Here is a 26,735-nt window from a genome sequence, read left to right as displayed (position 1 = left end):
GAAACCCTTTGTGGCTTTCTTCTTTCTGTGGTTAGTGCTGCCTCAGAAGCTAAGTCACGTGGGTGTTAGTTCTCCTGAACTTAGAGCTTTCTATGACCTGATCTTGTTTGTCGCAGACATGTTTCCTGCAGGCACTGAATGTCCTAATTCATCCCAAAGTCCCTCTGGTGGTCACTGTCGTGGAAGTTCAGGGAAGTGGCTAGGTCCAGGCGTCCCAGGAGCCAGCAGACTGGTAGAGGATCTTGTCATTTTAGTGACTCTACTCTGGAGACTGCTCCTTATCCAGACTGGTGGCCTTGAGGAATGTGTATGTCCATGAAGTATTACTCCTTGAGTTTACTCTGAAGACGCCTTCTCCTCACATTTCTTCGTTTGCTAATTACGTTCTACTCCTTTCTTTCTCTTCCTCCCACAGTCGATTTCGGTGTGAGTGCTCAGCTCGACCGGACAGTTGGGAGGAGAAATACATTCATAGGCACCCCCTACTGGATGGCTCCTGAGGTCATTGCCTGTGATGAGAACCCAGATGCCACCTACGATTACAGAGTAAGAGACACCTACTTTCTTGTCCTTCACCGGGTCCCTGGCATTCCTGAGGGATGGGGGCTCTGCCTACAGAAAGCTTAATGCTTTTTTCAATGAGGGTGACTTGGAAACTTCGTTGCAGGTGCAAGTTTTCTGGGACCCTACTGAGATGTCGTCTTATTATTGTTATTCCCCATCACCTCTGTTCTTACTAAGTAATATTCTGCTCTCAGGGCAGAAATGCAAATCACTGTCTTGTGTGTAGAACTTTTTGTCATGAGTAAATGAAATGCTTCTGCCCTGTTTGCCTTCCTTTTAAACTTGAAAAATATAATCAGATGTTTATAATGCTTTAAAACATATTGTTGGAATATGTAACAATAGCTTCATCTATGTGAAATTTTAGAGTATTGTTAAAGTGCTTTACAGCTTTGATTCAGTGTACAAATACATTTAAATTATTAGAGTGACCTCTAGGGACTTGTATCAATAATGCACTTTTTTGATCCCAATGTAAAGCCCATATTTGATCATCAGATTCAGGTTGAATGTTTACAAAATTTTTTTTTTTTTTAATTCTCTTGCTATAATTAAATGAGTCAGTATTTATGTACCTGTTAATAGTATTCAGGATTGAGTTAATATCCTCACACTTTCCAGTGTACTTTAGTATTTATTAAATACCCAATTAATGAAGCTCATTTTAAGCATATGATATGGAGGAATTTTTACTTTATTTTTAAACATGCTGGAGTATTTTACAATAAATTATAGACTGTGTGACTCTTCACTCTTTATTACATTATTACATATCTCCAAAAACATTTTCCAACATACCCAAAATATTACCATGCTTAAGTAAATGAAAAATATTTCATAGTACAGAGTTTGTAATTAAATCTAATTGGTTTATACCTGGCTTATCCAAACAATGTTTAATATAGGACAAGACATTGTTTTTGGTTGTTTAGCCACTGTGTATTTTTTAATCAAGGCTAATAGCACCCCCGCCCCCTTTTTTCATGACACTGACTTCTTGAAGAGGCAGTAATTCCACCATCTAGATTTGTCTTCCATTTTTGAGTTTCAACTTCACAATCTTTGTTAAGGTATTTTCCTTGCTTCTTGTAACTGGAGTAATTCCATTAGTATCGAGAAAAACCTAAAACAGGATTGCCTCCGGAGATGGATATGGTTTGTGTCGCATCACATCAGGGGGACCTGAACATCTGTATATCTCACCACTGATGCTTCTGCGATTAGTCACTGAGTCAGGATGGGGGAAGCCTCTCCTTTGCGCTGTACAGTATATAAAACCTTATAAAAATACAGGAGAAATTTGTGGGCCTGTCCTCCTTGTAAATCAAACATGTGTTTGAATTGTGTAACTTAATTATAGGTTATTTAGAAAATGCTTAAACTGAGCAAGCTTAAGTAAATCTTTCATTAGAATATAGCATATAAACAAAAGAATGCTAATAACTACCCAATTGTCTGCTTTTTAAAACTCTGGTTTGAATTTTAAGAAATTGGCTGATAAAACTTCCTTCAATCATTTATCAGCCAGTGTTTGTTGAGTCCCACCACTTGCCAGTCACAGTTTGGGAGACACAAAGGTGCATAAAACAGACAAAAATGCCCTCAATGGAACTTGTATTTGAGTGGGGAATAAAGTTAAAATTCAAATTTTAAAATTGATATTTTAGGTGACTGAGAAGGAAGAGCTTCTGTGCCTAAAAGACAGCTTACTGCTCACTCCTTATTAAGTTTGAGGGGGGAGTGGAGAGGCTCAGCACTGCAATTGCAGTTAGTGAATTCAACTGCAGACCTTTTATAAAGAAGGCTTTCTAACCTTTAAACCTCTTTTAAGTTTATTTTTTAAATTCAAGTATAATTAACATATAATGTATATTAGTTTCAGGTTATAGCCTTTAAAATTTTAATATCTTAATTAAGTTTGAGATTGTACCATAAATCATAAAATTAAACATAAATCTTGACCAGGAGTCTAAATTATTAAACGTAAAGAAATGAGGAAGCACGCTGAACAGCAGGGCATGCAGTGGTCCATCTCTGGTTCAGTCATGATGTGAGTGGTTCTGATTAACAAATCTATTTTACATTTATTTTTTCATTCATTTGTTTGGAAGGTATTCTTTCATATGTGTTTATGCTTTTGATTTCCTGACAAACTTCTCTTCAGTTTATATACCAAAAAATGCCTTTAAATCATTTGTGTGACTGATCAGCAGTGGTAAGGTAGTGGCTTCATATCTAACCCAGTAGCTATAACATGCTGTTTTATTTTTGCAGAGTGACCTTTGGTCTTGTGGCATTACAGCCATTGAAATGGCAGAAGGTGCTCCACGTAAGTCATGTACTTTCCTGCTTAGCCCAGTTACTCTGTGTGACTTAAAACTAGTCTCAAGGCTTCAAAGAGAACAATTTCATGGATAGAGCCTTTCTTGGTGGGACATTTAGTAGAAGGAATCACAAATACAGTAAAGTTTTAGGTATAAAAGGATTCTTGGCATCCACTCTTCCTTTTGAAGATCCTTGAAGGCTACATTTTATCTTTTATGTAAGTTGTATTTAGATATGTGACCTGAAATTATGCAGACATCAGATAATAGGCAGTAATTTTTCTTTTCACAATTTAAACTTTAGTGAAACTAAATCCTAACACGTAACATTTTAGTTAATGTTATTACTTCACAGATAGAGGCCTAAGTTTTTATCTGTAGAATAATTGTGCCTGTGTGTGTGTGTGTGTGTGTGTGTGTGTGTGTGTGAAATTTGCTTCTTCCTTTTGGTTAAATCAATGACAACTCCATAAAATTAATTTTTGAGCAGAGACTGGTAGAATTGCAGAGAACAAAGGGATAAAACAGCATTATTTACTGGTCCCCCTAAAAAAAGGGCAAGTTGCTGCTGAATAAATATTTGTTGAATGAATGAAAGAATTTCCAATGGCTAAATATTAGATTACAATACAGAAATGGATGTTAGTCTTGAATACCATGTTTCCTCATGTTTCCCTTTGAGGAATTGAGACGGATATATTGCTGGATCCTTTGTTTCAGTTTTCTTTCACGATGGGAATAGATTTTCCTCTTGGCCCCCATTTCTCAGCTGTCTTGTAAGATTCTCATGAAGGTAAATAAACACGAAAATGTACATTACCTTTTGTGACATATTAATATGTGCGTTTACACCTGCTACGCCTTTATGGACAAGTGATAGAAATATAAACAGTAAATGCACAGAATCAAACAATCCGTTTTATTCTCACGTCGTTGCTCCTTCCTAGTACCACTGGCTCCAGCAAAAGGACAGTTACCATTTCTGGAGGCTTCACTGGGCTTATTGCTATGTCTAGGCACTATGTGAATGCCTTTTCAAGCAGCATCACATTTAATTCTCACAGTGACCCTATGACAATAAAATTATTTTCACTGAGATCTTATAGATGGTTTAGAAACTTAAGCTATTCACTCTTTTAAGACTTTGAATCCCGTTTATCTTTGATTTATGAAAACTTTCCAGTGTCAGTTTGAAATTTTATGTTCTTCTTATTCCTCTTGACCTCCTTTTGCCATGCTTAAGAAGGGGAAATTCAAGGTTATATCCTAGGGTTCATAGCTGGATGTCTAAACTGCTTGTCAGATGATGGGACAGCACATTTGATGTTTTGAGTGAGCCCTAGAAATTGCAGATGAGTAACCTAAGTGCCGTACTGACACACCCGTCTCCTCTCCCCAGCTCTCTGTGACATGCATCCAATGAGAGCACTGTTTCTCATTCCCAGAAACCCTCCTCCCAGGCTGAAGTCAAAAAAATGGTAAGCTATGTATGCTTTTGTTGTTGTTGTTGTTGTTCTTTCCTTTTTTAAAACAAATTGTTCCTTTTCAGTTTCACTCCAAGGCAAAGTTCTAGCCATTTTCATTCCCAAAGAACAGAGCCAGCACACTGAAACACCAGTTAAAATGTTTTTTTCTTGATAAATTCTCTTTTAATTACAAAATAGTAACAAGTGACCATATAAAATACCATAACATGGTTAAAGAAAAAAGTTTTATTTTAATATTTAAGCCCACTTTTAAGTATATTTCTAAGCATTTTCATGTTAAAAAGTGAAGCCATACTGCCTTTGTAGTTCTTCGGGTACCATAGAATTTGAGTGTTAATGGGGGTATTTACTGTAATTATTAAAAAAAACATGGAAATTATTTGTATCTTTTTTTTATTTCAGAAATGAGAGGAATGGTCCTCTTTTGGGGGTGCCACCTTTCTTTCTCCGTGCAGCTCTCACATACTTGCTAAACCAAAGTCGTTTATCAGTGAAGGGAGATGATGGTGCCCTTCCTCGTGAAAGCTTTAAGAATTGTAGTGGTGTGGAAAAGTGTCGGTTTGGCTTAGTTTTCAAAGTCTTTAAGGGAGAGGGAAGTGCTTTGTTTTCACCTGAGAATGTTGCTCACTTGTTTCTCCTTGACCTTTTTTTAAGTCCTTTCTTCTCACTTCTGTCTCCACTCAGGCTCCTCATGCATGTGGGCCCTCTCCCCTTTTCTTTCTGTTTTCTGGGGCACATCTGTCTCACTAGTGCCCACCTACTGCTATGGTGGGGTTTTTTTTCTCCTTCTGAAACTATTCTCACTTATTTTCCAATGAGTGTTATCTCCTCTCAGGTTCTTGACTCTTAATTCTGAAGTATTTGAAAGATCTCAGTTCTGTTCTAGATTTGGTCTTTTAGCCATTGCTGTGCTCTTTTCGTCTTGGTTGCTCATATTCTGATGTTCTGTGGTTTTCTTTTCCCATCTGTGGGCATTACATGCACACATGTGTTTCCACTCTTGTTTCTTTCATACTTTCCCTGTTCCTCACTATCTTTCCCCACCTTTTGTTTGCTGGCAGGATTTTTCTCATTCTATTTATACTTTCTTTAACCACCTTCAATTTCAGATAACTGAGCTTATCTAGTTCCACTTACCAGTTTTTAGAGAGTTCTCCAAAGTTGTACAGTTGTCAAGATTTTAGTCCCAGTTGGTCTCTTGTATTGAAACATGATAACTGTGGACATCAATGGTGGCCAACCCTAGGGAAATCAAATGTGTACAGAGGACATCACCAAAGAGTAAGCTCTAGGAGTGGGGTAACACTATCTAGCTAAACCAAATAATGCTATTTCTATTAAAGAGCGGTTATGCTCTGTCTTTAGGATACCTCACAATCCACAAGTCTTGTCAGCTGGCCCCACTCTGATTGTTCTGTCCGTTACTTGCAGCTTCGGATTAACCACTCTGTGTGTAATACAGTGGTGCAAAGAGACCCATGTAGATGACGACAAATTCTTCCTCCACTCCTACACCAGATTTTCTCTAAAGTTGATTAGATTCACTCTTTTGCATTTACATCATTGCTGTCATTTTGCCCAGGTATTCTGAAAGAATTTGATGATTGCGAACATAATTTCTTTTTCCTTTCTGATTGCTGTCTTTCTGTCCACCAATGTAAATTTCTACTGCTGGTTTTAGAGAAGTGATCAGTGAGTTCTCTTCTCACAGAACTTGACAATTGATTTTAAAGAATATATTGTAGATCATTGATTCCCAAGTGTTAATTTGTAGATATAGGATTTGAGAATCTCTTTGGAATCTTGTAATTTAGGGTTCCAATCTCAAAGTGTTTCTGGTTTGTCTGGTCTGAGGAGTGACACAGGTATTTGTATTTTTAATAAACTCCCAAAGTGGTCTTTGAGGACATTGGAGTTTAGGAATCTCTGTTTTAGAGCAAGTTCCACTACAACTGTGTAGAATCTTCCATGTTCCTCATTAGCACCAGAATAAAGTCACAACTATGCTGTGTGACTTTGAGGACCCTTCTCAGAGCTGCCTCTGATCTGTTTTCTGTTTTCCACTTTTTATACTAGCATCAGAAAACAATTCATTACTCCCTAATACTGTCCTCATTTGTTCATGTTGTTCCTTTCATTCTAGAACAGTGGCTTCTCTCTCCCATTTCTAGAATATCAACTATCCTACTTTTTTATGCTGGCTAACCCCCTGTAGCAGTAGTTCTTTCTTCCTCTATAAGTTTGAGTACATATCTGCTATTGTGCATACATAGATTTCTTTCTCTTTATTTCCTATGTGTATTTCTTCCAGAGCCTAGCATAAACAAAATGGAAATTGAGATACAAATATTTGTTGAATTAAAAAAAATGTTAAGCTTGAATGGGAATACAAGATAATAGAAGTGATTCTTACAAGTAGTGAAGTAATTAGAAAGAACTCTAAAGACTGAACAACTCATTCATTCAACAAAAATTTATTACATACCTCTTGTGGTCTGCCCATGCTCAGTGCTGGGCATTGCTGACAAGTTGAAAAGTAGGAATTCATTCCTAACCTGTACCCCAGCAGGAAGACAAACATAAATATGAAGCACGTAGTCTATTAAATGCAGACCCCTAGACGAAAGGCTCCTAACTTTGGGCATGTAGGGATGGAGTATTGCCAAGGAAAGTCTTACCTAAAGAGACCATATCTCAAAAAATAGGATGGGTAAGTGTCTTGGCCAAGACCGTGTATGGGAGTCCTCATGAGCCAGGCATGGAGGAACAGGGACAAGTAGAAGCAGGTGGTAGGGTAAATGTTTGTGACAGTCATTGCCCTCCTCAGAACTATTATGTATTTCTATCTCTGTACATTAAGCATAGAGAACTGATCAAAATGTCCTGTTAACAGGTTCAAGAGCTATAGCACTTAGTTACCAGCTCCTTATCTCCGTGTCCATCCTTGTCTTCCAGGTTCAGACATCTACTATCCTGTCTGCCTTCATTTTCATAAAAACTTCCCTTTACCCCCTTGCCTTCTCTACCCTGTGATTAAATGATTAATAAGCAACATTACATTTAAACCTAGTTCATTTAAATCTGACTGTTCGTGGGGTGCCTGGATGGCTCAGTTGCTTGAATGTCTGACTTCGGCTCAGGTCATGATCTCACAGTTAATGGGTTCAAGCCCTGCGTTGGGCTCTGTGCTGACAGCTAGCTCAGAGCCTGGAGCCTGCTTCAGATTCTGTGTCTCCCTCTCTCTCTGGCCCTCCCCTGTTCATGCTGTCTCTCAAAAATCTGACTGTTTTCAAAGCTTTCTGTTGGTGGTGGTGTGATGTAACTCTTAAACCATGTTTAGGTGATGCTCCTTATCCACAATGGTCCCGGGCTCCTAATCCTTTTCCTGTGCATTTGTGGAACGTTCCCAGTGAATTCTTAAGCTCTTACGTATTTTCAGACTTACCAGTAGTTTGAAGCTTTGCTCTTTGCAGTAGAATTTGATGATCTTTTCTCTTACAGGTCAAAGAAATTTTTTAGTTTTATAGAAGGGTGCCTGGTGAAGAATTACATGCAGCGGCCCTCCACAGAGCAGCTTTTGAAACATCCTTTCATAAGGGATCAGCCAAATGAAAGGCAAGTTAGAATCCAGCTTAAGGACCACATAGACCGGACCAGAAAGAAGAGAGGAGAGAAAGGTATTCATCTGTTTTATTTTTTATCTTGAAAAAAATAATATTTGAGGTTTTTGCCCACCAGAATAGGTTACTCCTTTTCCAACCAGGAGTTTGTGCTCCCGTGGCTGGTGTTGGCAGTTTGTCTCTGCCATGCAGGTCAGCCATGAGCCTCAGCCCTAGCCCGGCTCAGGTAGAGTATCCCAGAACTGCATGACGTGTCACCAAGCTGACACCAGATAATCCGCCACTGTGGCTGGTCATAACAGAAGGATGTTTCTCTTGTTCCTCCTCAGGAACATGTCTTTTGCTGCTCTTTTTACTTTATTGTGTGTATTTGTATTCTGAATACGTCACTCAAGGTTTATTGAGCACCAGCTGTGAACATCACCACCTGTGTGTTCATTGCATATGTCTCCTGCTTGAGAACCCTCTGGGTTTCTTACTGCTCTACTTTGTGCAGGTTGTGTGGACAGGCCTGGGCCACATGTGTGCCTGACTACTTTTCTGTCACATGGCACAACGTGAACATGCTAATTATTTAATGTTCCTTTCTGTTCCTGGTGTCTTGGTTTTATATCTTTATATGGTCTTTATCTACTGGCCTGGAGCACCCTCTGTCTCCTTGCTGTCCAGCAAGGTGGAGTTCAGGCTTCTCCACTGTCTTCACTCAGCCTTCACCAAGGCCTCCAGCTCACATTGATCTTTCTGTTTTATGAATTCTTACCATAACTTTACGGAACAGCATTTGACTAACTGGCATCTTGACAGTGAATTTTTTTAATGTTCAAATTTCAAGGCCAAAAAAGAAACTAAGAAGAGCAAGTTCAAAGCAGTAAAAAAAAAAAGACTTGGTCACAGTCCTCTTTGGAGGTCTGTAGTGAACTTTTTACATGTTCTTTTCAGTCTTCAGAGCTACATATCAGCGATGCTCACAACAACTTTTGGTCCTCTGCTATATTCAGTTATAAAAGTAATTAAGTTTGGTATGTTAACCTATGCTGTTACAACAAATGAACTGAAGTTTAAAAAACAAAGCTTTTTTTGAGGGGGGGAGAGGTAGGTTATTTGTATATTGAATCATTTTCCCAATATGTTCTTTCTTAATAATAGCTCACAGTCATGGAGCATTTGCTGTGTGCCAGGCATTTACTGAGTACTCCACCCGGACTCTCGTACACGTTTGTGGATGGGAATGATGGAGCACTTTATCTTCATTTACCTTTCAGATAATTGTCAGTAATTCTTGTCAGTAATTAATGGTTCATAGTACAGAATTTTAAACATAACAGTACTACTTAAAGGAGTCTAAAGATTACTTAAGTTAGAATTTCCTTTGGAGGCTGACCTATTTTTTTTTTTAATTTTTTTAATTTAATTTTATTTTTTGAGAGACAAATAGAGACAGTGTGAGCAGGGGAGGGTCAAAAAGACAGGGAGATACAGAATCCAAAGACAGGCTCCAGGCTCTGAGCTAGCTGTCAGCACAGAGCCCGACGTGGGGCTCGAACCCACGAACCGTGAGATCATGACCTGAGCCAAAGTCGGGTGCTCAACTGACTGAGCCACCCAGGCGCCCCGAGGCCAACTTATTTTTATGTTCTTTAAAATTATACACTTTTGATGGTCTTTTCAGTGAAAAGAACCTAATGTTGTGTATATAGACTGGAATTTATATACATGTATATTTAGGATTATACATAATATAGACTGACCCCCATTTTAAGTTCTCAGAACTGTTTTTCTTACCGGGATACTGATTTCCAGCTTCTGTGTCTCTGAAAAAAAGTTAAAAATGTGGTTTTTGTTTGCAGATCAATTTGTTTTATACATCTCTTCAACTTTTCTAGTTTTAATTGCTCTCTGGAGTGAAATTGCTCACTCAGAGTTTAGGTATTGACCTTAAGTACAAGGTCTGTTACTGTCGGGTGGCATAGTTTAAAAACTGCTGAAGTGAAACGAGGTTGCTCATGTTGACACATGTGCTTAATGTGGTGAAAGAAAAGCAACTTCTCTCTCCTCCTCTTGCTGTATTGTTTTTGTACGGATTTTCCTGTGGCTTTACCTTTGTAATTTGTGGGTACATTGGGTTTTGTCTTTTAAGGCTCCAAGTACCTCCTCTACATCACTCATCAGTCTTGCAGACCTTTCTCTCTGCTACACTCCGAGTGACTCCCCGAGTGCCAACAGTATCCAGATGACGTCTCCTAGTTGCCTTAGTTTGGGCAGTTAATCTCTTTCTTTTGTATTTTGGCATCAATGACACTTGGCCAATGTGCTGATGTGTTGGAGCCACTTTCTTGAGTGCCAAGAGGCTGAGAGCCCCTCTCACAGATCTGTACCCTCTCACCAATGCTTCCTATAAGGGTCTGTCTTGAATGCAGTGGAATCTGCTCTTCCATGAGGAGTAAGGGTTGCCCAGGGATTTGGGAGTCGCCCCCTCTCCTTCCCCAGGTTCTCCATACACATGGTTATTTCATAAAGAACATATCATTTATATTCTGCCATAGTGCTCTTGGAGATGCTTGCCTATACATGCATGTGTCATGATTTGTGAACTGTTCCATTTATCTTGTCCTTCACAGATGAAACCGAATATGAGTACAGTGGGAGTGAGGAAGAAGAGGAGGAAGTGCCTGAGCAGGAAGGAGAGCCAAGGTAATGATGAAACCAGTTTAGCTTTCTGCTTTATGAAGACATTCTTTCATGCTAATACCAGGATTTCAAAAGATGCCCGTGTAGTTTGAAGAAACCTTAAAGTACTTTGAAAGAACCTTAATTCCTTCATTCTTTTTCATTCTTCGAAAGATTCCTATGAACATTTTCCCCCTCTGGATCCTCTCATTCATTGGTGCTTTACCAAGATTGCCCTGTGTCCCCTCTCCCCGTCATTTGGAAACGTGTAGGGTTGTGTGTGGTTTGGGGAAGGGAGCCTGCTGCTGCCACTTCTGCTCCAGGAGGCATGGATGGCAGGTGCTATGCAGTGCACGCAGTAGTCCTGCCCACAAAGAACTATCCTGCTCATCGGCCACGAGGGCTTCCACTGGAAAACACAGCAGTCTTTCCCAAAATGTGTTTTGTTTTGTTTTGTTTTGTTTTGCTCTTCCCATAAGTGTAGTTACCAGTATTGCATTTCTTCTACAAGTGTATATAATGTTCCGACCCATCTGCTAGTCTGTGTTTTGGTTATCTGTGGCTTCCCAAGGTACAGTGAAGCAGAGGTTGAAGGTTTGCTAGTATGAACCTAATAGTAACCAGTTATTTAGGGAATATGGGATTTAAAATTTTTAATAATGGTCTTGCCTGGCAGTCCTTTGTGCTTTAGCTACACAGAACTTAATGAACAAAAGGAAGCTGGAAGGGTGTGTTGAGAGACCTGTGGGGACCCATGTGTGGGTAATGGAGGTTTGAAAAGAGCACAGGAAAAGATGAGAAAATCATTTGATAAAACTCCAAAATATCTTTTTCTTTGTACATAGGAGAATATTTGAATCCATTGGAGACTAAATATTTTGGAGTAATTTAAACTGATTTCATGAGAAATAGAATTGTTTTGGATAGGAGCATGATAGAAGGAGAGAGTGGTGTAAAGAGATTGATTTGCCATGTTGTTTGTGGGCACCGGAAGTGGAGCAGCGGCTCTCTGCAGGGAGACCAGCTAGGAACGAGGCTGTTTATCTTGCACTGGCTCATTCCTGGGACCCATTTGGGCTTGGCTGCTTACTTTGGAAATAGGCAGGGGGAGGGCCTACGTGACAAGACTTGGTGGACCAGACAAAGGAGAAGGGACGGGAAGTACTGAAGATTACTCTAATCATTCTATCCTGGCAGACCCAGAACGTGATGTTGCTTTTACTGGCGAGAACTAAGGAGGTCAGAGAGGGACTGATGAAGTGGCAGAAGAGGATTTCAACTTTCCTTTTATAGAGTTTGAGTTGATGTGAGAATCTGAAGTTAGAGGTGGCATGCTAACATCCTGGTCTGAAACAGATAAAGGATATAGTACGATTGAGTTGTAGATACAGTTATTCTCATGGGTTTATTAGTTGAGTCCCAAAGTGGAAGGAACCATTAAGAGGATGGATGAGAAATGGAATGGCATGCTGAGGCTGCTGTCTCATCCGGAGGGCAGAGTGATCTGTGAGACTCCTGAAAGCTCTGCCTTTTCCTGCAGCTCCATCGTCAATGTGCCTGGTGAGTCAACGCTTCGTCGGGATTTCTTGAGACTGCAGCAGGAGAACAAGGAACGTTCTGAGGCTCTTCGGAGACAGCAGCTACTACAGGAGCAACAGCTCCGTGAGCAGGAAGAATATAAAAGGCAGCTTTTGGCAGAGAGGCAGAAACGGATCGAGCAGCAGAAAGAACAGAGGCGGAGGCTAGAAGAGGTAGGAAAAAGGAAATGTCCGATTGGTTTTCTCTTTCTTTATTCACACTGGTAGCCAGGCACTGAAAGGATGTTTCGTAGCCTCCTGATGTGATACCTTTCCCCTGGCTTAGCCAGTCAGGTAACTTCAGAAGAAAAGCTTCTGTCTATGCTTTTGGACTGGCAGGCCTTCACATTCTTTGAGGTCTTTGAAGTGTTTTCCTTGTTTATAAAAACTGAAGGACTTGCCCCACCATTGTGCTAGATGTAGAGCAGCAGGGTCCCAGAGACCGCATCATACCAGTTCTGGAAAGACTATGGTTTGTGGTTTAAGTTGGCCAGCTCAGGCTTGACCTGACTTCTTTTCTTCTCTTGGCCTCTGGATACAGTTCATGTGTACATATTTTTCCGAAACTTAAGACTTTTTCACAGGAAAAACAATTTTTATACAAACACCTTAACTTTAGTTTTTTATAAATGCCTTAACTTTAGGTACATATTAGAGTAAGGGATGAAAAAAGAAGTACATTGGGTATAATACAAGTGCCATTCTATAATCTAATTGTTACCTAGTGGAATTAGTTCTATCCTGTGGTGGGGAAATAAATTTTGTACTACTTGCTGCTCTTTAACTCCTTGATACTGAGCACCACTAGTGATGTGGTTACCATAGCTTTTTCATTTGTAATTTATAGAAATGTTATTTCTCTTTCACTTGGTGCTCAAAAAAAACTTTTGATTTTATTTTCTGAACTACCTTTTGTCTTATAGCTCCAAATTTCTTATTTATAATAGTGCAGCTCCCAGTTTCTCATTCATAGTAGTTTCCACTGTATTCATACACCTTGTTGCTTCACATATCTTATGGCAGAAAAAGAACCCAAAATAACAAGAAAGCCTGTATTGATACTAAACAGTGGAATTTAATTTAGATAACAGCACATATTACCTAAGTTATTTAAGGTATGTTTGGGTTGAGGGGAATCTTTGTTTTGTGTGTTTTGTAATCTAAATTCTGAAAACCTTATATTTTCTTTGCCCTGAGTTTAGAAAACCAGTGCCTTTCTAGCTAAGGAGAATGGAAATGTTCAGCCTAAGGTTGTGGAAAAAAACATAGGACATAACCTTCCTCTGTAGCACTGACAGTATTGCTGTTTGTGTAACTCTTTTTGTGGTTTCTTTGCAAACTCTTCTTTAGTATTTTTTTTTATGTTTGTTTATTTTTGAGAGACAGAGAGACACAGCTTAAGCAGGGGAGGGTCAGAGAGAGAGGGAGATACAGAATCTGAAGCAGCTCCAGGCTCTAAACTAGCTGTCAGCACAGAGCCCGACATAGGGCTCAAACCCACGAACTGTGAGATCATGACCTGAGCTGAAGCTGGATGCTTAACCGACTGAGCCACCCAGGCGCCCCTGTAGTATTTGTAAGACTCTCTGCATGTTCTTTGAACATAACAGAAACCCAGAGGTAGTCCAGGGTTTTTCAGGTTGCTAGTTCACCATGGACTTCATATATGAGAGCGCTTGAGGTTTGAGTCTCTGCCTATTTCTGATTGTTTCTTTATGTGGTGTTCTCCACTGTCCATTTAAATCCTGGGCTATACTTTCCTGAGGACATGATACGGGTTAGTTTGGTGGTTTGTAACTTCAACTCTAGCTCATTTGTAACACATGCCATGGAAATTGCTTTCAGGCCAAGTGGTGGGGAGACAAGTGTCCACTACGCAGCCTCTCCCAGGAGGGAGTGAGGATTACAGAGTGAGAGCCAGCACCGGCTAGAGGGGAGGCCCTGAAGTTTTCCAGCCATTTTGTTTTAGTAGAAAGTTAAAGACTAGAGGATTAAGGCTGTCTGCTAAATGAGAACTTTGCACTTTATTTGCTTTAATTCACCTCTTAATTTCACCTTCTAAGTAAAAGTTCAAACTCAGAGTCACCTCTTGGCACCTCTTAATCAGGAAAGCTGGAGCTAAGTATGAAATAGGGACCATTTGTATGAATAGAATCCACTGATTTGGATTCTTGGTGATCTAGCACCTTTTTATTAGCCCGGGGTAACCAAGCATTGGCTACACTCTAGGTCCCAGAAGGTAATTTGGGGATATTTGAACTCATAAATGGTTTTTATCCCTTTATTGGCATTAAACCTTCAATCAAAACTATGTGGAGAACAGGGATTTCTTTTGTTATTAACAAAGTAGGTAAAGATGGTTAGCCTCGGTCATAAGATAAATGACAGTTAAAATTGAAAAGAGATGACAAATATTTGTCAATGACTGGCAAAAAGAAATGGCCCAAGAGTCGAGGTTGTGGGGAAACTGAGTATAGGTTTTCCTTTCTATGCACCTGCCACAGGATCAGGCTTATTGGCGCTAAGGACTCCTGCCATCCCACCATTTCTATTCTGAGCCTTCTTTGCAGGTCAGTGCTTTTGCCCTGTGTAGGTCCTTCGTCTTGAAGAAATCTGTGTGTATATACTCCCCTCCTCCTTGGCTCCTTGAAGTGTGCTGATAGATCACTCTCCTCTGTTTTCCTCTGCTTTTTCCTCCTTGGCTTCTGCACGAACTAGAGGTCTTAGAAGCCCTTGCAGATATTTTCAAGTCTTGTCTCTCAGTTTTGCTGACAGTGAGGTTTCTGTTTCTGTTTTCCATTTTCCTTGTTGCTTTTGGATGGTCCCAGGCTGGAAAGGGGAGAATGCCGAGCTCAGGCGGCCAAGTTTGTACTGGCAGCTTCGTCCACGCCTTCTCTGGACCTCACAGCTCCTCAGGTGTTTGACTCTGCTCCCCAGTCTTTCTCATCAGGATCCACTCAGGGTTTTCTTCGCCTACTCTAAGTATTTCATCCATATTCAAAACCCCGTGTGGTAATGACCCAGCTTCAAAAATTTTAATACTACCATATTACTTTTCATATTTAGCTGCATCATCACACCTCTGGCTCAAATAGAATCGTTGCCTCTGGCTCACTTTTTTCCTCCATAAAAATTGTTTATATAGGCCAGCTTTTTCTTCCATTCTTTCTTTTGTTTTCTTCGGGCACAAAGGAAGAATATTTAATTGTATTGTTATCTTAATGATTGGTGCTCTTTTTTCATTGAGTCTGGATTTGGTACTTACTTCTTCCTACTCCCACTATATCCATATATTCAATTAGCATGTTTTCTCATTCTTCATCTAATTTTAATACAAATACAAAGAGAACACCCAATCAGCAGTCTAAGATTGCTATGTTAGATGTTCAGATATTTTTTTGAATCCGTTATATGTTTCACCAAGTTTCCATTTCCTGGTCTATACTCCTTCATTTCAACCTCAAGGGAACTTACAAATTATTGGTAAGAGCAAGATACATTGGTCTGTGGTGTGCTACTTTAATACATTTCAAAGTAAGAAAATTTCTTAGAGAAGATTTGTTTTTACCGAGCCTTTGGTGCCATCATAACAATAGCATATTCTCAGTGGGTTGTTTTTTATTTTAATGTGCCCAATTGATTATTTTAGTATGTAGGAGTCACAATCAAACTTTTCAGTTAAGGTAAAAATCTATCCTTTAAAAAAAAAGAAGAAGAAGAAAAAGAAAAGAAACCAATTTCTTGTCTCCCACTCTTCCCCTCTGGGAAGATGATCGCGGGGCCTGTGCTCTGTAAAGTTTTTAGGCCTTAGAGGTACAGCTGTCACTTGGTAATTTGGGCTGCCTCAAGTTGGGGGTAAATGTTAGTGTCAGCCCCAGTGGTTTCTTTGCTTTGTCTCCCATCAAGAGGACACATGGGTATATTCATTTCTATAATTTTCTACAAATTTCAAAGTGACTAAAATCTTAGAGAGGTGGCTGGAAGTGGAAGAAGTTGAAGATAAAGGAAAGCAAGAGAAAAATAATTTTTCTGTGTGAAATGAGATTAGTATTGCAGTTGATTATAATACTAGAGAAATGTAAATGTTTCTAAGAAAAAGTTAATAAAACTGCCCCATGCATTCATTGGTTGTGAGATCTTGGAAGGAAGGCCTGGTGGACTCCTTTACCCCAGCAGGGTCTTCATGTACCTTGAAGGAATAGGAACCATTTCCTCACCCCACTTTGCCTGCACGAAGGCCTTTGTTTGGCAGGTCGTGACCATCTCCCATCACAAGTATATGTTAGCACTGTGCTCCCTGTTTTACGTGCGTGCTTCCGGGCGTGCAGGTGTCCCTGTAGCCCACGCTTTCCCTTTTCTGTCAGCAGCCCCCCCCCCTTTTTTTTTTTTTTTTTTTTTTTTTGGCAAAGGGCAGCTGTCTTGTCTTTCAGCCTCCTTAGAAGTTCTCAGATGTTCTTTTGGCATCCTAGTCTAGCATCTGGTTATATTTACAGTTAAATTTTGTAAGAGTTAGCTTAATTCACCAAATGTTACTTATTGCCTAAGGATGGAGAAGAGTTGTCTTTGGGGAGAAGCAAATAGTTTTTTTTTACTAAGACCTCACCAGAACTTGCATGAAAGAAACCTCAAGGATTGGTGGTATGTGTGTGGAGTAATGTGACCTTGGAAGTGCTTGGAGATGGCTGAACGTGAAAAACAGACTAGTTTGTTAAAGTACGTTAATTTCTATGACATTAAGTCTAGTGGAGTATATTTAAATGGACCTCACCATTATCAGTGTGACCTATTTAGAAAATTTTTTAGAATTCTGAGATGAAAGCATTACTTTTAAATATCAAACTAGAAAGGGAACCTAATTAAAGCAGAACTGGAAAAGTACATATTTACTTGGGCATGCTTGGAGAAGTTGAAATAATAAGGAATTCTCTTTATAATTTGAGAGATATGGAAATCACTTTATAGCATACAGTTTTTCAGTTTGTTTGATTTTGTTTTCAAAGAGTGATTTAAGAAAATGATGACATCAATTTGCAATTGCTTCAAAGGATTAGGTCATGTTTATCATTCTTAGTGGGGTAAGCCTGAAAAGGCATGTTCATTAGAGTTTCCTAGGTTTTGTTATTTGAAATTACAGGTATAAGGTTAATCCAGTATGAATTGATGTTACTTAGTTGATGGTTGATGGCATATGTTTTATTTTGGCCTGTTTTCTTTTGAGGTTCTTTTGTAAGAGGCCAGCTTTTCACATTAATCATCTATTAAGGCGTATTTACTGAGGGATTTCTATTAGTTTTAGTTGTCTCCCCTCCCTTAAATTAGGAGCCTGTCCTGAGTATAGTGATTTTTATGGTTGATAGTTTAAATTCTTGCTCTTTGTCTAATTTATAGTTTCGAATGTTAGAGCATAATGTGGAAGAATCAGTAATTGCATTATTTTTGCCTTAGCCATCAGTCTTGTCAACTAGTTGGTTTGCATACCAGGACTTGCTTAGTGGGCCAGTCCTAAGAAATGCAGCACTCTCCACATTATCTTGTTCATTTTTAAAAAGACTTGACTTATGTCACCTACAAGACTTGGAGGGGAGGGGCTGTGTCTAGTTTATCTTTGTATATTCATCATGATGCTTAATATTTCTCAAATGGGTGAATCAATCATTTGTAGTCCTACGTGCATCCCTGGAAAGAAGGGACTTGTTCTTGAAATGTGTGCCCATACTTAAATGGACTTTTGGGTTTGAGATCTCTAATTTTAGTTCCAAAGAGACCTTAGAGTACTTTAAAAGATTTTATAGAATATCCTGAGGCATAAAGGGTGTGTTGTGTAAAGTAAGAGGCACTAACTAAATGTAACAATTATTGTTTAAGCCGTTATGTACTTTAAAAGTGATCTTGAAGAGATGGCATGATGCTTTGATTGGATCTTGTTAGGACCTAGAGATATGAATAGATTCTTTAGTCCTTTATTACTTTATACTCTAAATGTTGGAGATAAAATCACAGCAGTTTTTCTCTTAGATGCTATATGTGTTTAGTAGGAGGGTTAGATTCAACCCCAAAAGTATTTATTGTGATATTTACTACACAGCAGAAAAGATAAGTGAAACAGGATTCCTGCTCTCAAGGAGTTTATGGTCTTTTTTTTCATGTGTGTTGATCTAGTAACCAAGAGTATGGTACTTTCCTAGGAAACAGAGGAAAAAGCTTTTCAAAGGCTTTCATTTGACAGTTGAGAGCATCAGTTATAGCCTGTTTGTGTTTGTAAGATGTTTGCTTACTCTTACTTTATGTGCATTTTGAATAAAACTTAACAATAATTTTTAATTATGGTAAATAATTATATAATAGTTATATTAATTTTGGAAAACAGATGAACAAAAATAACATGCTTACCTCACTTTAAAAAAATTTTTTTTTAATGTTTATCTATTTTGAGAGAGAGGGAGTACAAGCAGGGAAGGGGCAGAAAGAGAGGGAGAGAGAGAATCCTAAGCAGGCTCTGCATTGTCAGCAGAGAGCCCGATGTGAAGATCAAACTCATGAACCTCGAGAACATGACCTGAGCTGAAATCAAGAGTCGGATGCTTAACTGTCTGAGCCACCCAGGTGCCCCAGTGCTTCATCACTTTCATTGAGAAATCCCTGTGAAGTGACTGAGAAACAAAAATGGTATAAACAACAAGGACGATAAGAACAAGAAAGGAAACCAAATTGTGGAAATTAGATAGTACATGGGAGATTAAAGACTGCAAGAAGTCTAGTACTATAAATTCTGGAAGAGTCAAAAATGAGAGGCAACAGGTTATATATGGAGAGTTAGATCCTCCCAGCCCAGGCAGCCAGGCTACTCTGTTCTGTCTTGACGGGAGCAGTGGAGACTTCCTAGAAAAAGTGAACAGTGAAGCCTCAGAATAGGGAGACAGGCACAACTATTTGGAGACAGAGATACTGAAAACAAGGGCATTAAATGGAAGTATAAGTGGTAGTAACCCGTATGAATGACTGCATGCCCCCTCACCTCAGCTCCCACAGTGTTGTCAGCCACACTTATTACAGATGCCATCTTCTTTTCCCACACCGTCTGCTCAACCCAGGCAGGAGATTGAGAGGATTCTGAGAAGACTGCAGAGATGGGGACATACATAGTCCCCAGAGAAATGACCATGCCGCTTCCCATCATTTTACTCTAAAGCTTAATAGTTACCAACCGCTCTCCATAGCCCTTATAATTTGCTTTTTGCTGTCTTAAATATGAATGGACAGTCAAGCTTGTGGGCACTGAGAAAAACCTTTAGCATGAAAGATTCCAAGACAAATAGAAAAAAGGATCTTGAAGGAAATAGGCAGTGTAGGAAACAGAAAGTATCTCACACATATACACATAAGCATATGCAAATGATCAATATCCTTTGAATGAGAAGAACATATAATAATCATGAAAGAAGAATGTTCAGAAAATACGAATTTTTGAAGTTTTACATTTTTTTAAGGTTTTAAATTATTTTTGAGGTGGGGTGGGGTTAGAGAGAGAAAATCTCAATCAGGCTTTACACTGTCAAACTCAAAAAACCATGAGATCATGACCTGAGCCTAAATCAAGACTCCCCCTTAACCAACTGAGCCACCCAGGCACCCCTGAAAAGTTTTTATAAATTAAAACTACCAGAACGTGGGGCGGGTTAAGTTTGTGAGGAACAGAAGAAAAATAGAATCAATTTAGGGGCTTTAACAACCGTTTAATTAGATGGTGCAGGAAATAATTACTGTAGGGACAACTACAGAACTAATTCAAGGGAAGCTTCCAGAGCTAAGAAATATGAATTTCTGGACTGACTGAAAGACCTACTGAGTCCCCAGCACAATGAATTAAAAAAACTCATACAAAGGTACATACATCGTCTTGACAGTTCACAATGTCTAGGATGAAAAGAGCATCCTAAAAAGACATGGTGGGTGGAACATGTAGAGGGGTGTACATGGGTCTTGTACTAAGTACCAGGAATCTGAATCGTTTTAGGTTCTCCAGGAGGACCATCAGAAACTAGGAAATGACATAGCTAGTACCTGCAGAAATCTGAAAGAAAATTACTTGCCTCAGCCAAAATACTATGTACCTTGTGAGAGTAAAGATTCTGTGGCCTGCAAAGTCCCTAGAGCCTTTTGCCTTGTTTTCACTTTTCCTCAGAAAGCTACTGGAGATTGTGTTCTAGCAAATGAGGAAGAAGGTGACAAGGGCTACAGGAAACAGGGGTCCTGTACAGGAGAGAGTTCAAAAAAATTCTTAGGGAGTTGGTAGACAAGCATAGGCTGCCTGGAAAGCAAGCAGTCTTGGTTGGTGTAGGGGAGAAAGGACTATGAGAGGTTAATCTCTGGGAAGAAAGAAAGAATACCTGATTGACTTGACCATATTGGAAGGAGGGCTGTGGTGGTGCAAGAGACTTTACAGATGATTTTGTGATAGACCCTTAGAAATCCAGTGAAAGGGACAACAACAAAAATAAGGCAATTAATACTCCTCCAAACACTAAATTTTGCCTTGAATATGGTTTTCATTTAATCAGAAATTGTCACATGACTAGACTGGGAGCATGGACTGGTGCTGTTGATGGATATTCTTTGGGGGAGAAATCAAAGATAGTGTCTAAAGTGGAATTAAAAAAAATACCTCTTCTAAAAGTGTTATTTAAAAATCAGGATGCAAATACTATGAGAAAAACTACAAGCATTGAAAGTGATTCTACCTTGGGAGTTAAGAATTAGGGATGAAGAGAAATAAGGCACTTAATTTTTGACATATATCTTATAATTCATTTTGACTTTTTAAAGTACTTAGTACTTTAATTAAAAATTTTTAAATGTACATATGGGAAGGGAGGGAAAGAAAAAAAAGGGAAACCATAAGAAACTCTTAATGATGGAGAACAAATGGAGGGTTGATGGAGGGAGATGGATGGGGATGGGCTAGATGGGTGATGGGTATCAAGGAGGGCACTTGTGATGAGCACTGGGTATTTTGTGTAAGTGATGAATCACTGACTTCTACTCCTGAAACCAATATTGCACCTTATGTTAAAATTTAAATTAAAAAATAATAAAGTTTTAAATTGTAAATAATGTAGAAAAAGTTACTTGTAAGACCACTTAAAAGTTGTCTTTTAGTATTTAGTTAGATGAAAGTAGTCAAGATTTTCTAATGGGCTTGGAGCCCTGTCCTCAGTGCAGTTGGAAACAGCCAAGAAAATGGATTGTACATGTTTTACCACTTGGGGGCTTAACTGCCTTGAAGGAGAATGAGTGCTTCTGCTTTAGAGCCCATGTGAGCAGAGGAGGTGCACTGAGGCCCTGCCATTTCCTGAACTCAAAGTGAGGATAGCTCAGGAGACGGGAGATGATGAGAAGTGGGTCTGGGAAGTGGGTCTGGGGCGCGGGTGGCCTGAGATCACACCTGCCCTCGGCGCCCTGGGGCAGACAGTGGCTGCTGGTGAGAGGCCTAGCATGTGGAAAGGCAGCTTTGACTCTGGTTCGCTCCCTCTCTGCTTTTCTTCTGCAACTTCCCCTTTTCTTCTCTGGAGGAAATTTGCATCTGGAGGTGGGTTTGAGTTGGATGCTAGATGCATCTGGCTGCCAACTGTGTGGCGGCTTAATAGGCTACCAGTTGGTTGTTTCTCCCAGATCTAAGCATGGCAACATCCAGGACTCTCCTTAAAGTTGTGTCCCCTCCTGGCTCTCTCCGGAGGAGCCCTTGCTGATGATAGCCGAGGCGTCAGCAGAGATGGGGTTGGCTGCACTTTCATTACAGATTTTTTTTAAGTAATAAAAGAAACAAATAAGTTTAGGCTCTGGCTTTTCTGTTACTGTGATACTATAGATCTAAGTGGAACCTTCACTTCAACATCATATCTAAAAATTCTAGAACTTTTAGTAGCCTGCATGGTGTATAAGGAAATGGCAGTAAACACACCATCTCTAAGGCTGTTGTGGGTCTGCATCTCTGTGGTCATGTGACGTTGCTTAAAACAGTGCAGTGCGTGGAGGGTTTTTAATTGTGCATTCTTCCCATCAGCAAGAGAAACTGAAAGTAAATATCTGACAGACATATATCTACTTAACATACCTTTGCACTGAGTATGTATATTACAAAACATGCAAAAATAACTATATTAAAAGGGTGACCTACAAATATAAGTAAAGAGTTTAGTGTTTTTTTCCTAGAGTTCAGTTGATGGTCTTGTTTACTTTTAGAGACTGCTGATATAGATACCTACCATGGTAGTTCTGCCCTTCTTTCTTCTTTTAATCTCAGTGCATCAGGGCACCCTCCACAGCGTGGCATGGGGGGGACAAGTAAGGAGAAAGTCCCGATATCTCGGAGAAGAATGATTCTCTTAGAGTTCATTGCCTATAAGACTTTTTAAACACTTTTTCTCATTGTAGACACCAACTATTGAGTTCTAAAAAAAAAAAAAAACATTGTAAACTCCATGCCATGATGATTTCTGGTACAGACTGCCTCCTTCCCATGCCTACCACACACCTGTTCTGACAAGTTAGGAAACTGAGGCTCCTAGAGAAGTGGCTTGTAGCAGGGAATTGAGATGGAATCAGGACCACAGCCTCTGTTCCTTGAGTCATTTCCCTTGTCTTTCTAGGATTCCATGTTGTATACTAAAACTTCCCAAAGGACCTCTCTAGCCCATTTTGGCTACTTTTGTTATCTAAAAATTATAACATTTCTTGCATAAGGTTCTTTGCCTCTTCTGACCTATTCTTCATATTATTCTGATACACTTGGCACCTAAATTTTCTGAGGCTAAGGGGCAGTTTTAAGGGCATAGATACTGCTTGCCTTTGTTTTTGTTTCTCTTTTCTTTGTTCTTCTGTTTTCCTTTTGTCTGACTAATTTGGAGGGAAATTGTTTACATATCCTTGCCTGGTAGCTTTCTGTCTTCCTTTGTTGGGATTGTGGGTTCTTTGTCTCATCCAGAGGTGAGGCCCTTCTTACCTTACCTGCCAGGTGTTTGCTGAACCTAATGTATCCTAGCAAGTTGTTTCTCTTTTATAAACCGGAAAGTGTCCTGGTTGTTGCCAGTCTTGCCCATGATTGTTCTCAGAACTAAGCATTGCTGAGTGTGTGAAAATAGTAGAGTGCACAAACCCACCCTCATTCCTCAGGACAGAAACTTCCAAAGAGCTTCCATGCTCACCTCTTTAAAGACAACACTCACAACGATTTTAAGCTTTAAAACTGATTGAATGGGATTCTTTATGTTTTAGGTTTATCAGAAGGCTTTTTTTTTAATGTCTTTATATTCAAAAGAAAAGTTCAGAAGATGCTTTCCTTTGGAAAACATGGCTAGCCAGGAATATCTTAAGGAATTAAATAATTTCTATTTAAAGCAAAGAAACTTGTTTCCCAGTTGGCAAAATATAATGATTTTTATTACCAGTGTTAGAGAAAATGGTTGTATTCTGAGCTTATATTTGTTGCAAGTAATGTACTGGTAAAAGCCACTCTCTTCTTTTTGTTCCTGAATAGAAAAAGCAAAAGATGTAATATAAAAGATCTTAGCTTAATTTGCTTTAAAGTAGAAAAGCTCCAGTAATACTTTTTGGATGAGATTCTCAGATTTCTTACCTCCAATTTCTGGGTTATATCGCTCATGAAGTCCTGGGGCAGGATGGAGTGGTTTTGTGGGTTTTACTTTCCAGTTGCTAGTTTTTAAAAAGAAAGTCCATCTTCCTCACAAGGGTGCAGCACAGTGCGAAGGGCCAGGTGCCCTGAACGCAGGCCACGGCATATGCGCCCAGATGCGCCTGTGTGAGTGGCAAGCTAAATGACCAGCAGCAAGTACATTATATGGGGACAGGGTAGATGTTTCAATTTAATGAAGATGCCTTGGCGATTAAAATTGTCATTTCTAAACACCAGGACCGGAACTCGTTTCTTACTATGACCCCACCCACACCCATGGGAAACTGGTGTGTTTTATGTGTTGAGTTCTAACAGCAGGTAGTGCTGGAGAAAAAACTAAAGCATGAAAATATATGGAATAAGAGGAGATGGGGCCAAAAGCTGACTCAGAACTATATTGAAAGTAATGGTACTGTAATTCAGCTGAGAGAGACCAGGTACCAAATAATCGCTCTATGCAAGTGTTCCGCATGTAAGACATTTCTTTATATTTCTCAGGAAATACTTTTTAAGTGTCTGCCTTCAGAATGAATGCTTGTAGGGAGGGGGTGCAGAAGGAATACTTAAACTATATTAAATACCTACTTCTATGTCCATTATAAATATTTATGTCTAATATCCCCAATAACTTTATCCCATACTTTTTTCTTTAATAATCTTAGTGTCACATTGAAACTTGTGGTAATACTGTCAGCTTCCTGTGTCTTGAAAAATTCGATGGCTGTCTGTGCTTTAGAGATGTGCTGTCCAATACAGTAGCCACTAGCCACATGTGGCTATTTAAACTTAAATTATCTTCATTGAAGTAAAATTAAAAATGAAGTTCCTCAGTCGTACTAGTCACATTTTAGGTGCTCAATAGTAACATGTGGCCACTCTGTTGATGAGACAGAACATTTTCATCATCCCAGAGTGTTCTACTGGATGGCACCAGCATAGAGGCTAGCATTTTTCATATTTGTGGGAAGAGTTGGTTAATTTTATACTTTACACTGTAAAAGTGCTTTATTGACAGATGTCTGGGGCTAGATGAGAGAAGCACCCAGACAGGTGCCCAGTCTGTCCCATTGCTCTATACTTTGGGGTTATGTAGAGCACCCTGGATTAGGAACGGTTGCCAGAGTGAGCCTACCTACCTGTTAGTAGGATGCACATAGTTAATACTATAGGCATTAGAGGCAGAGTGACCCTTCTAGTTCGGGACTTGGTAGCTGGGTGACACTGGGCAAGTCATGTAGTTCTTCTGAACCTGTTTTCTCATTTGTAAAGTAGGATTGAAATACTTACTCCTAGGTTTGTTAGAATTATAGTAGATCAAGGAAATGGAATAAAGTATATCAAACACTGAGCACAGTGCAGGACACATAGTAAGCATGTGTGCAATGGCAGTTTCTTAAATTCAATACTATGAATAATACTGGCATTTCTCACTCTTGTTGATGTCAGTTTCTCTTCTTTTTAAATATTTCTCTCCTTTCTTTGTTCTACTTCTGTTCTCCTTTATTCCTTTGTCTTTTTCTTCTGACTTAAGGGCCCTGGATAATTGTTAGTGATGCGCGTGGATAAAGAATTTCCTGTCCTTGAGTTGCATAGTATAGTGAAGGATGGGAAATAATTGATATCAAACGAAACCAAACCGTAAGGATTCACAGAAGCACCCTACCTTTGATCGATATTTTTGAGGAAGCTGGTACATATGGGGGTCTAGGGGCAGTGTGGAAATAACTGGCCGGTAGAGATGGGGTCTGTGAACTCACCCTCATCAGCACCCACCTGCAAACGGTCAGCAGATGCTCATGAGAGCAGTAGTTAGAAGATCCCTGCTGATTACATATTTTCACTTGTGTAGCAACAAAGGAGAGAGCGTGAAGCCAGAAGGCAGCAAGAACGTGAACAGCGAAGGAGAGAACAAGAAGAGAAGAGGCGTCTGGAGGAACTGGAGAGAAGACGTAAAGAAGAAGAAGAGAGAAGACGGGCAGAAGAAGAAAAGAGGAGAGTTGAAAGAGAACAGGTAAGTTCACAAAAGAATGTTCCGACCATGAATTTGTGAGGTTTGTTGCTTTGCAGAGTTGGGAGATTTGGGACAAAAAGCACGCACACACACACACACACACTCAAGAGGTTTTGGAAATGCTGAAGCACAGTTGGAAGCACAGCAGTAAATTGAATCAGTAAGCTGAAATTTAAAAATAGCAGATAGATCTTTATATTTAGAAACCTCTTGAAATCAGTTCAGTGGTCTCCAAATAGTGTGATGCCCAAAAATTTCTCAATATATCTTTTTGGCCTTGACTTAAGTGCTTTGAACCCCAACCAAATATCTGGGTGATAATTAATTAGCCTTTTCTTTAATGAACTTAAAAACTAACCACAAGGAATGTGTGACGTATCCAGTGGCTGAATATTATAATAAACATATTTGCATATAACTCAGTATGTGACTATGCAACATTAGAAAAACTAGTAACATTAGTTTTGTTTATCCAAAAAAGATCATGTTTTGGTAATACTTAGGGCATTTTATTGATGGCAGCCATAGTTGTCTCTAGAAATCTCTGTTCCCTGAACTGACCGTGCTTTTGTGTCTGTGGCATCAGCATGTGCCCCTCAGAGCCTCTTCGCCTCTCACATCTTTGATAAATCTTCATTATGAGCTTTGGGTAAAGGAGGAAAGATATGAATGGAGACCAATTTAAATAATATTTGAAATTCATACTTTAAATACTTACCAACTATGGTATTAACTTCCAAAGCTGAGTATTCAGCTACTATCCTTGATACTGATCATATGCTTCAGATTCTCTGCA

At 39.4% G+C, this 26,735-nt stretch overlaps 1 protein-coding gene across 5 annotated transcripts in view; it reads left to right on the top strand.

Annotated features, from left to right (window-relative positions):
• MAP4K4 (mitogen-activated protein kinase kinase kinase kinase 4) overlaps positions 1–26,735 on the top strand; it is a 194,852-nt gene that overhangs the window by 129,543 nt on the left and 38,574 nt on the right. For all 5 annotated transcript variants that reach the window (XM_029937130.1, XM_029937128.1, XM_029937126.1 and 2 more), the window contains 7 exons: positions 416–546; positions 2,839–2,893; positions 4,288–4,366; positions 7,877–8,052; positions 10,614–10,686; positions 12,203–12,413; positions 25,778–25,939. In XM_029937130.1, the coding sequence (XP_029792990.1) occupies positions 416–546; positions 2,839–2,893; positions 4,288–4,366; positions 7,877–8,052; positions 10,614–10,686; positions 12,203–12,413; positions 25,778–25,939 (887 nt within the window). The remainder of the gene's footprint in view (positions 1–415; positions 547–2,838; positions 2,894–4,287; positions 4,367–7,876; positions 8,053–10,613; positions 10,687–12,202; positions 12,414–25,777; positions 25,940–26,735) is intronic.

The sequence above is a fragment of the Suricata suricatta genome, chromosome 4 (assembly GCF_006229205.1).
Source record: "Suricata suricatta isolate VVHF042 chromosome 4, meerkat_22Aug2017_6uvM2_HiC, whole genome shotgun sequence".
NCBI classification, from domain to species: Eukaryota; Metazoa; Chordata; class Mammalia; order Carnivora; family Herpestidae; genus Suricata; species Suricata suricatta.
Note: the sequence above shows the minus strand (reverse complement) of the source record. Positions and strands in the feature narration are given on the sequence as shown.